Genomic DNA, 13,776 nt, shown 5'->3' with positions numbered 1-13,776 from the left:
AACGTGAATTGAGAGAGGATATGATTTCAAGCAACCGAATGTGAAAGGATATGATTATCTCTAAGCCAGTAACAATTCAGTTTTCATTGCATTGTATTTGCTGTGCGTAGATCATGCACATCTCTCACATTTTCCTTGGTTTGGGTAGATATTTTTTGTTTTATTTTGACAACAGGGGCATAAAGTATTTATGTTTGTAAAAGCTAGCAGGGATGTGGTTTACAGCTTGTACCTATGGAAAATACAGTAAAAAGCTATAACCGTGCTTTCACTTACTTTGGTCAGGAGTGGTTTGTGACCAGTAACACCTCTGATCAGAATTTGTGCAGCGTGTAATTGTAATCATAAAAGCTCTGTATTACTGGAATTCAAACGTTGCAGGAGCTAGGGTGGGGGTGTAGGAGAGAAAACTGTTTGCTTTAAGGACTGATTGGTCTGGACGCTGTCCAGAAGTTCAAACTTTCGTTTCCTCGGGGTGGGTGGGACGGCGTGTTCAAAACCACGCAGTCATGTTTCACAGGAACTTTGAAAGCACAGAGGGGCTGTAACGGGGAGCAGGACCACACAGCCTCGGCAAGGCTTTGTTCTCCTTGCTGAATGGCAGTAGTGGGAGTGCACAGCAGCCAGGCTGCGAGCTGGTGACTGACAGCAGTATTTATTAAAATGTCATCTCCTAATTTTCAGGCCGGATATCTGCTGTCGCGTAGATTGCCCCGATCTCTCACGCCAGCGGGAAAGGCCAGAGGACAATCCAACCCGCCCTGGGGAGCAGGAGAGACACAGCCGAGGGGAGGAAGGAAATGCATATCCAACCCTACCTAGCTGTACCAAAATAAAAAACACGGGGGGGGGTGGGTGTCGGAGGGGGGTGTGTGTCTGCCTTCCTTGTGGCAAGGCTCTTTCCGTGAACCTCCCCCGTCTTTCGGGCCCCACCCGCCGCTAACGGTGCTACTTCAGCCGCTGTAGCCTCGCAAACTCCGCTTGCAGCCGGGCGGCGAAAGCCGCCAGCGGGAACCCCCCGGGCGGGGGCAGCGCGTCTCCCGCGCAGGGTACCCGGCACTGGGCACCCCGCTCCGGGCAGCCCCGCCGCACCCGCTGGCTCCCCATCCCTCCCCGTGGTGGGCCCAGTGGCACCTGCCGCGCAGAGCGGCCGGACGGCGGCAGCTGGGGGAACGAACGGAGCTGCGATCCGGACACAGCCTTATCTCTGGCAGGGAACAAATACGGCGTTAATTGCAGCCTCGCTGAGAAAATTGCTATTGTTTCCAGTCAAAGACAGGCGGCAGTTTGAAGGGGTTTATCCTCGGAGCCCTGTATCAGTTAATCTGCATCGCGGTGCCGAACTGACAGCTCTTGGGGCTGCGACGGGGGGGTGTGGGTGGGTGTGTGGGTGTGTGGGTGTTTACGCTTTAGAAGAAAGAACAAGAGGAAGGAGATCAAGTGCGGGCTTCCCCCCCCGCCCCCCCGCCCTGCCGTCCCCGTTTCCCTCGCTCCCCGTCCGCGACTTTCCCTCACGCCGGGGCGCAGCCGGCCCCAGCGCTGGGAACCGAGGCCAGAAAAACCTCCCGGGAGCAGAAAACAACGTTCCCGGGACGTGCTCGGTGCCGACCAGCCGTGACGCGCGAAACGCACCGCGGGCCCTGCTGCCGGACCCGGGAGAAGCGCCTCCCGCGCACGCGCACGCGCGCGGAGCAGGGTGGCAGGGGCGCGCACGGCCCCCGCGCGGCGGGCCCGGCGCAGCGGCGCGCACGCCGCCCCGGGAGAGCGGGGCGCGCAGCCACCCCCCGCGCCCCGCTAGCACAGGCGCGCGCACTCACACACCGGCACCCACGGAGGCTGGCGGGCGGGCTGGCTGGCTCTCACACACATATACGCGCGCGCACACACGCACACACGCGCGCGCGCACACACACACACACACACGCAGCGGCAGAGACGCGCTCTCGCTCCCTCCGTACTCCCTGCGCGCCCGGCGTTCACACCGCTTCCCGACATCGGCAGCGAAGGACCCCCCCCCCCCCCCCGCCGCTGTCCGGCCATTAGTGCCTGAGGGGGGAGGAGGAGAGAGGAAAGAGGAATAAGTCTATTAGTAATAACAACAACAACAAAACCCACCAACAAATCTGCACTAGCGCCTTAGTCCTCCTCTCAGACCGTCGCCTGCCTGGCATCGCCGCTCATCGGGCTGCTGTGCTGAGACTTTGTTTCAAGTAAAAAAAAAAAAAAAAAAAAACCAAACCAAAAAAAACCTTCGCTTGCTCAGCCACTTCCATTTTTTCCCCCTGCAGTCTCGCTGGTTTGAGGTGGTTTTTTTTTTTTTTTTTCCTTTTCTTTCCCTTCATGTGGTTGGATTTGGTGGATCCGGAGCCAAAGCTGCTTTTTTTCCTCGGTGGGGTGTGTGTGTGGCGTGCGGGGGTTTTCTCGCTGCGTTTTTTATCTTCTGCTGCTTTTTTTAATCTTGGTTTTGAACCTGAGCCGGGGAAAATGGGAAACGGTGCTTCCGACAGAAGGGGAATCTCTCCATCACTGTTGTTGGGACGTGTGCCTGTGGTGCTAGTGTTTTAGAGAAATAGCCTGACAGCTTTCGGAGTGGAAGGTAAGGGTGCCCGGGGCATTTCCATTTCCCATTTCCAGGGATTACGACTGGAGAGCTTTTAGCTCGGGATTCCGGGGAGGAGGCGGCGGAGGAGGGGGACAGGCTGTTGCTGAAGGATAGAGAGAGAGACAGCACATACAAAATGATCTCCGCATTTACTTCAGCGCTGCAGTTTAAAAGTTAGAGAAGTCCATTTTGCGACAGGTCTGCTTCCCTGAGAGTAATTTCCAGCGAGACGGAGAAACCTGAGGTTTGTGCACGATTGGGGTAATTTGGGGGGGGGGGGGGGGGGGGATGGATGTTAGGTTAATAGGAAGTTAAAATAAGAGAAGTCAGTGTTTCTTCTGTTGGGGGAAAAAAATAAGTGGAGTGATGGCGCCGTCTATGTTCGGCTAAACTACAGTGTCACCTAGAAAATCAGTTTGGGGAATATCCAAACTAAACGCCCGTTTGCTTTTCAACAGAAGAGGATTCTCCCCCTTCCCAAATGGGCAACCTTAAGCCTCTGTGGCCGTTCTTTAACTCCATCCTCCATGGAAAAGAAAGATCTTTTTAATCTGAGTGCCTAATCCTCTCAGTGAGCAGATTCACTCTTGTATCTAGCAATACTGCAAACTAACCGAAATGCTACCGGCACACTCAATTCGGGTGTGTGTGTGTGCATGTGTGTGTGTAATGCACACAGGGAGAGAGAGATTAAGACAATGTTGTGTTTCAGTAGCCTTGCATGAACAAACGCACAACTAAAATGAGGGCTATTTGAATACATTTCTTCATAGAAAACAGCCTAGCACTGCAGACGTCTTTATTTTTCTAGTGCAAATATTACATAGGATGGGAAAAGTTGGAGGCTTTTTTCCTTTTCAAACAGAAAAGCAAATAAGCCCCCTTTTTGCTTTCCAGATTATAAAATTAATCCTTTTTCATGGGTGGAATTCCTAATTTAGACACTTATTGTCACATTGGCTTTCAACGCCTACACCATCCTGAATAACACTGCGCAGAACTGCATTGCCTGCAAAGTGCTTCAGCAAAGAGGAAATTATTTCCAGAATTCCCGATAAGTTTCTCTTTTTTTAAAACCTTAAATGCCGTACCGACTCTATTTGGAGAAGGAGGACCGTGTTATTCATTGAGATGGACGCTCAGAAAGGAGAAAATCCGACTGTGTGGATAGACCCGGCAGCAGCTCTGCTTTTTTTTTTTTTAAACCTCTGCTATAAAGAGGGTTAGAGTCGGTGCTGCTTTGCCCATTTCAAGATTCAGAGTTTGAATTATAATCTAGGAGATACTAAAATCTCTTCAAGGGAGCTTAATCCGGTGATTTGCTGTGTGTTACGCAATGGGAGACAGAAGATGCCTTGCTGTTTGGTGAGGAGATGAAAAGCTAGGCAAAGACACACATCAGAACTCAGTAACAGTGCCTGTGTGTGTATGTCTGCCTCTGCTTACAGAGCAACAGTGGAAGAGACTGCAATCTAGAGAGTTTTGAAATTAGCTTGGCATCACTTCTCTCTGCTTGCATTTGACAGTAGAAGGCGAAAAGCTACTCATTTGTGAGAGAAAAGCAGCTTCTCAAAGGTTAATGCTGAAAACGTTCAATTTGAATTTTTTGGATAACGTTACGGAGGTAAATATAACTAAGGTTTGCTTTATTAACCTAGGCCACTGTTAAGAGAACAGAGATGTGGAGGCTGTAACGGTTGACAGGTGCAGTAAACCAGCTTTATTTGGAGATACTAGCAGAGAAAATGTAATATGTCTTTCATATTCAAGCGCACATCTGCAAAACACAGCTAATCAGACAGTACGAGATATTTGTAATAAGAGGGCAAGTGCAGTCCAATAGGTGCAGAGATCCTGCTGTAGCACTGGCAGCTATATAGAGATACTGGTTGTAGATACTAATACAGTGATCCATTTTATATATCCTAAGAGGTTGTAGCAGATTGAAGTTATTATCTTAAAAAGCTGGCATTTAGTGGTAGTGTCAGATCAGCACTAGTTTCATCTGTCTCTTTTTGTTTCTTTCTCCAACAGTCTCAAAATTTTATTAATACATTAATCTCAGTATTTCCTGCCTGGGTTTTCTTTTTATAGAGACCTCTGTATACTAGGTGGCCAGGGCGAAGGCATTTAGGCATATGGGAGATAATGTTCCATCTGTAACAAATAATAATTTGTGCGTTCTTAAATTATGGCTGTAATTCTTCACAGTTACTTCTCAGACTTAATAGAAAAATAATATATAACAACAGATGCTACTGGCTTTCTTGTTTTATTCCGGCGAAATTCTGCATGTGCATATTGTATATGCACATGTGTAACTATAGCAGACTACTAATTTACTTTTTGAAGAAATACATAAATAAATTGCCCTTTTCTTGGTCTGCCGGGTAAGGCGTCTAGGTTTTTACCTAAGTTCAGCCGCTCTAGTCCGCGCCATGATGACTACATCCTAGACAGGAGAGGACATTCCTATTAATAATCTAATAGATGATGTTTTTTAATTTGGCTGTAGAAGACTTGGCTGTTGCGATGGCCACGTGATGGCGCTGTGCACACAGCAGCAAACCCGTCCCTTGCGTTATAAAATAAAAATTACCTGCCCTTCTTTCTGAAAGGGGCTCTAACTGCAAGCTTGAAAACAGCTGGCTCGAATATTGGAAGGAGTTTGGTTTTCAATGCGTGAAGAATTCTACTTGCATTTTTATTTCATTTCATCTCCTGCAGGCCAAATGACATAGGATGAAGGCTGTTCGTAATTTGCTGATTTATATATTTTCCACCTATCTACTGGTTATGTTTGGATTTAATGCTGCCCAAGACTTCTGGTGTTCCACGTTGGTGAAGGGGGTCATTTATGGATCGTATTCTGTAAGTGAAATGTTTCCTAAAAACTTCACAAACTGCACTTGGACGCTGGAAAATCCAGATCCGACCAAATATAGTATTTACCTGAAATTTTCCAAAAAGGACTTCAGCTGCTCCAACTTTTCCCTCTTGGCTTATCAGTTTGATCATTTTTCCCATGAAAAAATAAAGGATCTTTTAAAAAATAACCATTCTATAATGCAGCTCTGCGATTCCAAGAATGCTTTTGTATTTCTGCAGTATGATAAGAATTTTATTCAGATACGCCGCGTCTATCCTATCGATTTCCCAGGATTACACAAAAAAGAAGATGACCAAAAATCCTTCTTTGAGTTTTTGGTGTTGAACAAGGTGAGCCCAAGCCAGTTTGGGTGCCATGTGTTATGCACTTGGTTGGAGAGCTGCTTGAAATCCGAGAACGGGAGAACCGAGTCCTGTGGGATCATGTATACAAAATGCACCTGCCCTCAGCATTTGGGAGAATGGGGAATAGACGACCAGTCCCTGGTGTTGCTCAATAACGTGGTGCTGCCCCTCAACGAGCAGACGGAGGGCTGCCTGACCCAGGAGCTGCAAACCACCCAAGTCTGCAACCTCACCAGAGAAGCCAAACGGCCGCCAAAAGAAGGTAGGTGCTTCTTGGAGCGGGGGCTGAATGCCACACCAGTGTGTAGGTCCTGCTGCCGGCTCTCCTTGATACTCACATTCATTTGACTTGCACTCTACTCCAGCTCGCGTCTAGACGAGGCGAAAGGGCCGGAGAAGAAGCACGCTCCCTGAGGGCAGGGAGGGCTGCATTTTCATTTCTAAATTGGCCTAATCTTCAGCATATAGTTCTGCTGAGCACTGTTGAAAATCCTCATAAGTAGGATCTGTCTGTTTTCAGCCCCCACTTACAGCAACGCACACAGGTGGCGAGCCAGGAATCACTCTCCCCCTCGCCACCTCTTTACTGCAACCACCCGACTACAAAATCTTGGCCCTCTTGATATGATCACTTCACTTTGCAAGGAAAACATTTCCAAAGGCATGCGAGCAACCTGCCTAAAAGACCAATAGATTTACCATGGTCAGGACACCTGGTCCCAAGCGGGCCAGACCTCAGCAACCTAAAAACAAACCAAAAGCAAATGCAGTTCTTCAGGGTGAACCCTCTGCCTGAGATGCTTAGAGATGTGAGGCACCGCACAGAGTCAGGACATGCTGTTTTGACCTGCTGGGAGGTCTGCGAAGGGGCCATGGGCTGCTGCTGCACCCCTTCTCCGGGAAGCCTTGGCTCCAGGAGATGAAGGCTCTGAACCTTATAGCAGTATTAGTATGGGGGGGGGGGGGGGGGGGGGGGGGGGGGGGGGGGGGGGGGGGGGGGGGGGGCGGGGGGGGGGGGGGGGGGGTATGTGTGTGTGTCAGTCCCAGCAGCTGCTTTGTGTCCCTGCTGGAAAAAGGCGGAAGGGTGGGAAGACAGGGGGTCCAGCAATTAGCGTGGCAGCCTTCTGCCTAGCCCCTCTGCTTCATACCTCCTGTTTTGGCCTCCTGACATTTTGGGGAGGTCAGGGGGTGATTTTGGGAAGGACACTGGGGGGATGAGAGGCAGGAAAAGCGTAGGCTGAATGTAGATGGGGGGCTCTGGCTGCAACCTATGGGCGAAGGGGTCCTTCAGAGCAGCCGTATGGGAATGGGGGGAGGGGGAGATGTGCCCATGCAGCAAGGGATAAATCATCGAGCCCAGGGTATTGCATTTTAATGCAGGAAATGTTCCCTCTCTCCTTGTTTTCTGCATAGCCACAAAGCTCCCAGTCTGTGGCGAGGCAGTGCCAAGCTCCCAGCCCCCCTAATAGAAGTTGCTTTGTGGAGGAATGTAACATTGACACGTTGTTAGGAGAGGATTTTCTTTAAGGGCAGCCAAGCCCCAGTGCTGTGGGAGAAGAAAAGCTGAACTTGCTCCAGCTGCCGCGGTGCCAGCGGCCGCGGCAGGGCCGGGGGGGGGGGGGAGGGGAGGGATGAGGGACACTTTTGGTGTCCTGCAGGTCAACGCCTCTCCCAGCACCCAACAGCTCGGAGCCCAGGAAACAGAGCGATCTCAAATGACGGGGAAGCTCGTCTCCTGTAAAAAACTCCCGGAGAAGCCTGTGCAGCAGCAGCAGGGATGGTACTTAACATCGTTTAGAGCTAATTAGTGCCCTGGGAGGCGGAGGCAGCCCCGGCCGCGGAGCTCGGGGCGCAGCAGGCAGAGCCGGGGCCGGGCGGGAGCCCCGGGGGCTGCGCGGAGGCGGCCACCTCAGCCCGCCGCTCCGGGAGCTGCGCGGGTGCGTAGGGGCTCACACCGCCCGTAAGGGGGCCGCAAAAGTTAGGTGGTGGGCGATGTTCGCACCCCCTCCACCTCCGTCGTGTGTGTCATCGGGGGCACGGTGGAGCCGCGGAGCCCATTAGAAAATACAAACGCCGCAGACCCGAAGGCGCGTAGGAGACGCAGCCGCGCTGCGGCGGCTGCCCCGCGTTCGCAGCCCCGCGCAAGCCGAGCGGGGCCCCACGGAGGGGGCGGGCGGCGCTTCTCCCCGCGGCCCCAGCGCTGCGGGAGTCACTCCCACGGTGGGAGAAAGGCGCAGCCCCCCCCCCCCCCCCCGGCCCTGATTTCCATCCTAAGGTACCACCTCGTTGGTGGGGCTGGGGGAGAAGGAGTGCAAGCACAGAGGGGTGCACAGGCCGCCGGGGGCCCTTCATACCGCTCGCAAAAATACGCTGAATTCCAGGCGGATGTGTGTCTCCCAGTTAAAGCACCTATTTCTGAAATGTGCTTAGTGGAGAGGACAGAGGAAGCTTGAGGCAAACACTTTTTTTGTTTTCCTTAAATTTTGAAACATGTTTCCAACATATTTTTCTTCCAACTTCAGACATATTTTAATTCTTGCCCCTACTTGCGGGTTTTCCTGGGTATGAGCTTGAGAAACGGCATTGTTAGAGGGGGTGGAAATTTTGTTTGGTAGGTGGAAGGTTTCCTTCACTTGTTTTTCACTGTACTTAGTGGTTTTTTGGTGTTGCTGAGAATTTTAACAGTAATACAATTATTTCAATGTTTTATTTAATTACTTTAATGCACTTTGACATTGTTCATCAAGTTGTTACTGAAAGTTACAATCAGTTAGCAAATTAAGCTTGACGGTACTTCTCAGTAGTAGCACGCTCTTTGTGTTCCGCTCAGCGTTTAACACATTTTCCCCCTTTCCTCAGAAGGCTAAAAATCTGCAAGAGAGGTGTGTTGAGTCTTTGTTTTCTGTAGATATAGTCGCATTTATCAAGCACATCGATCAGTGTATTTGTATGTATAAAGCTGGTTTGTGGTTCAGTTGGAGGCTTTATTGAGGGATCAAAACGTAGAATATTCCTGCCACAAACATAATGCAATTCATCACTTATGTCAGCAAACATTTAGGCAAGAAATGCAAATTTTGTTTTCACAGGCAATCTGGTTCAAGTTATATCGGCACAGGTAGCAAAAATAAGGTTGACCAGTAACTAAGAGAATGGTTTCTTGTTGTTAGGAGTTCATAGTGGCAACTGAAAGTACAGTTTTGTTAGTGTAAGTTGAGTTTTCAGGGAAAAGGAGTTTGCCTAACATTGAGAGAGTGCTCCGGACTTGGTAAGATTGTGTTTTATGAATTCATGTATTACTTCGAGGTTTGGTACTGACATTGCCTAGTAATGACTTTCGGAAAGGAATTGCAAAGACCTGACAGCTTTCTACAGTATTATGCATACCCTCCCATCCTTCAGATTTGCTTTCATCAAGCTTGACTGTATGAAGTGCAAAATCTTTTCCCAAAACTATTTCCAGTCACATTTTAGAACCATAATGTAAATAGAGAGCATTTAGATTAAAGCCTACTGTTTCTTTTTTGAACCTCTGAAGATTTTTACAATTTTGAATACAATAAATGGCTCAGGAAAATGGATGAAAGTCAGTATTTTTCCTTTTTAAAAAAGTGTTGCATTTTACAAAAGATGTGACAAGTATACAATGGATGACTGTGTTTCTAAAAGTGCTGAAGTGTTGAACAATAAAAGGAACTAGGTCAAAAAAGGAAGCTGTAACTATTATTTTTTTAATAAAATGGTTTGGACATATGTGGTTTAATCAGCATTTCCTCCATAGGCAGATCATCTTTGGTGTCACTGATTAAAGCAGTATTGAAAATCGCCACATTTTCACTAAGACCCAGTTTCATTGTATCTTGATCCTTTTCCGTAGCCTTACATCTGAGGTGCTTAGCCTGGATCAAAGCACTAGCAAATAGATTTCAATGAACACTCTGGCAGGGTCCTGAATTTAAGGGCTCAGGGAAATTTGTCCTCTTGATCTTCAGTGCTGTGACTGAAGTATCTCGTGAAGTTTCAGTCAATGCTGACAGGGCTCAGTTCCAACTTTAGTGGACCTGTAAAGCCTTTGCATGTAGTCAATCCATACAATTTTATGAATGATGACAATAAGAATGCAAAAATGTCTTTTCGTATTGTGACCATTACAAAGCTGTAATATTATTGTGGGTTTTTATAATAGTTACTTAGACAGAAACTAAGAGAAAGTTTTCCCCTGTGTTTTACTGCCATATCTGACAGGGGCCCTCATAAAACAATGAAAATAATTCTTTTGTCCTCTTACTTTCATCCAACAGAAGAAAAGAAGAGAAGGGATATTCACATTAATTAAATTTTGGCATTTGTATTTCCAGGCTTAATCTTGTATATCTTCTTCAACCAGTCTAAAATAATTTTCGTAGGGATTTTTTAATATTCTAGAAATGTAGCATTGGTCTGCTTTGTCACAAATTCTAACAGCTCACTGTGTAACAGCATCCCAGTATTCAGCAACTGAATTATTTATTTTTCCTGATTTCAGATCTGAAAACAACAGGGATATCTTAACAGAGGATTTACTATGATACATGTCTCTTTAAAACTGTAATTTATGACACATTGTTGAATAATAGTAAGATGTAGGATGCAGATATAGTTTTGTGAAGCTTTCATGGCATGTATGCATTTATTTATATGTCGTTCCATGAAAGCCCACCTCCTGCTGCACACATTTAAGATGAATTTATAATACTCATCACATACCCAGAGGTCACTAGCTGGCTGAGTAGGCTGGACATCCCTAGGCAGAAAGTCATAGGCAGTAATAACATGTCATAGCATGGCTCCATCAGAGGATTTAAACTGTTAAATCAGTGCAGGATTTGTCTAGGAAGATCAAAAATTACAAAATGGAGTCTAACAACCACACACTTCTAAAGCGATATTTAATATTTAGTGTGCAACAGCTATTTGAGACTAAAGAAAAGTTTAGAAAATCCAAAATAAATAAAACTGTTGTCAAGAATATTGAATGAGTACCGTAACATACTTGGAAGACTCTTAATAATTTTTATATCCTGCTGCTTGCAGTGGATCTTTTATCCATGAGTTCAAGGGGACAAAGCAAGATGAGCACTAATGGAAGAAAAGGCTTTTTAATTTTGTGTGAGAGGTATTTTTCATTATGACTTATAAAATATTGTTTAAAAACGTAAAACTGATATACTAAAATAACCTGTTACCATGCAGGTTATGAGCAGTTATGAGCAGTTTGTTATCACACTGTTATGAACAGTTCGATCTCAGTGAAAATCTAGAATGTAAAGAAAAATAATTTCACTTTAAATAATTTTTTACATTAATATTGTTCCTCCTAAAATGTTCGTGGCCAAAATCATCATAGAAACTTTCATAAAATCAGTTAGAGACATTGTGTTTCTTCTTTATGGGTCTGGTTCCCAGTTGAAGGAGATGTTTCAAAATCCCCTGTGGATTCCAGTGTACTTCATATAATGCCCTTTTTGACTTACTTTGCTAAAAGAAAACGATCACCCTAAACATTTGCATTCTTAGTACATATTTGGGTCACTCTGGACCACTCATAATAGGATTCTTTATCAGAGCCATGCAAGTTTGATTTTAGATTTTTTTTTTTGAAGCAATGCACTGTAGAAAAAGCATTAATGATCAGAATCTCTTTTAATCAATAAGCCCTACCTTTGTTTTCAAGGATTTTATGCTATTATCACTGATGATGGTACTTCAGTTTGTGCTGTATTGATCATTTCCACCTGATTTACTTCAGTAAACTGTGAAACTTCTCATCTTGATGTAAAGTTTAGAAGTTTGTGTGCAAAAGTAATCAGGAGTTCACATATGTGTACTGAATTTGGTGGGATTTAGATCAATCCGTAAGTGAATTTTCTGATACCTTCAAAAAGGAAAATATCCAGAAAATTTTCTTTATGGTAGGAAAAGCCTGTGTAAATGGCTTCGCTTCCAGTTATTGAAATGCTTTATTAGTAAATATACTTGGTTATATATGTATGTCTGAGTTGTAATTTCTTTGGTATCACAGATTCTATCAGTATTTTGTTCAGCACCTCTCACACTAACAAGATGGCATATTACTTATTTTGTGGGAAAGGTCAGCCTACTGTAGTCAAGTGTTTGCCATGCTTTCAGTGAGATCACAAATGTACTGTATAGCAGCTGAATACCAGTTTTTCATGAGCTCATTGCTTGCTTAAAACATTCATGGCTTCAATGAAATAGTATGTTGGAAGCTGTGTTGTAACCAAAACCAGGATTGTGGTTCCCCAGACTGCCATTTTTGCTTGAATTAAACCTCTATTATTGCACATCAGACATTGTGGAGACCTGCTGTCAGCTGGGGACAAATGCTACTAGAGCCCTCCACTCTAAAGAGCACAGGACATAAACAGGAACCAGTGATAAAGAATGGGAAGGTATATAAAGAAATGACGTATTCAGACTGAAGTCAAAGCATAGCCAAATTAGGAACAGAATTCTGAGTCTCTTGCTGCTGGCTCCAGTGAACAAGTACTCGATAGTTCTGAGTCCTGTACCATCAAATATTTCAGACCAGTCATGCCTTCTTTGTTTGCCTTTCTCATACCAGTAAGCTGTGCCTTTTGCCTTCAAATACTTCTATTACACTTTGTCCGGGGGGGCAGAGTATACAATATGTTTACTGTATTTTAGACCTTGTCCTCTGATTTGCTTGTGCTTTTGACGAATGTCAAGTGTTCACATGTAGAACAGCCATTAACAGAAGTCAATGGTGATTCTGTTTACATACTGGGATTTCAGTTACTAGGTTTCAGTGACATTACATGGAATTATATTATCACACACTGCAGGTACTGCATTTCTTATGATTATGCAGTGTTTTGTACCTATGTATTTATATTTTATACATTTATGTAATACAGTGATTATATGATCTATTACATTTAATATGTTCTCCTGTGCTCTTTTTATCCTCTTCTGTTCAAATTTATCCATATTGCTGTTTTGTTTAGTTTTCTATTTGCAAAAGCATGGAAAAATCTGCTTTGTGTGTTGGTATACACAGAGGAATTTTCAGAGGAGACTTTCTTTTTCTCTTCTTAGGGAATTAATTTTATGAAGTTTATTCAGTTGTGTTTTATCAAAGGATTTCAACTCAAAGTTGTTGTAGTTCTCAAATTGAAGTTTAGCTGCTCATTTATAAATATGCAGTAATTGTAATAAAACAAAGGTCACTGCAGAATTCCATCGAGCATTATTTGCATTCACTGTTAACAAGAAATATAAAATGCTCTTTAGGATAGAGAAAGTTGTACATGATATAAAGTACAAATTATGCATCACTGATTTATGAATATTTCAGAGTTTGAGCCCTTTCGGATGCTAGTTAAGTCTCAAGAGGAAGACAGTCAAATTTTTCAGTCCTGTTCAGTTTTGTTAATCTCTTAGAGAAGTTATAAATAAAGTTTTTGTCAAATTGCTGACACATTTTTCTGATGGACTAGCCACCATCAGAATTAATAAAAACAATCTATAATAACAGTGTATGAGACCAGTGTTGTTACTTTACTCTGCAAAGGCCAAATTATTGTCCTTACTCAAGGCAAATTCCCCATGCTATCAATATAATTTGGTCTAAATTAAGATTAGATTAGAGCCCACAAAAGAGATGTGAAACAGTGATAGCATGTGTTCCTTCTACCAAAAGCAAATTATTTCATAATTTGTATTAATTAAGATTTTTTTTCTCTGTAGTTTTACTTTGCACTTTAAAAAAAACAATTTTGTAACTGCTTGCTGCATTTCTTTCTCTTTTAGCTGATGAGCCTATCTCTTTATGTGCTTTACTTCAGTTTCTCATTTTTGTTCTTCATTATCTGAAGGGGAAACAAGGCATATGACATACTCAAATTAGTATTTCTTTG

The 13,776-nt window shown here is 44.8% G+C and overlaps 1 protein-coding gene across 1 annotated transcript in view; it reads left to right on the top strand.

The window, feature by feature from the left end:
* The first annotated feature begins 2,535 nt into the window (after positions 1 to 2,535).
* ADGRB3 (adhesion G protein-coupled receptor B3) overlaps positions 2,536 to 13,776 on the top strand; it is a 473,802-nt gene continuing 462,561 nt past the window's right edge. Inside the window, exons 1-2 of the mRNA XM_050893783.1 lie at positions 2,536 to 2,596; positions 5,330 to 6,098. Coding sequence (XP_050749740.1) covers positions 5,345 to 6,098 — 754 coding nt within the window. The 5' untranslated portion in view covers positions 2,536 to 2,596; positions 5,330 to 5,344. The remainder of the gene's footprint in view (positions 2,597 to 5,329; positions 6,099 to 13,776) is intronic.

Source organism: Gymnogyps californianus, chromosome 3 (assembly GCF_018139145.2).
Source record: "Gymnogyps californianus isolate 813 chromosome 3, ASM1813914v2, whole genome shotgun sequence".
NCBI lineage: Eukaryota > Metazoa > Chordata > Aves > Accipitriformes > Cathartidae > Gymnogyps > Gymnogyps californianus.
This window is presented reverse-complemented; position numbering and strand designations above follow the sequence as displayed.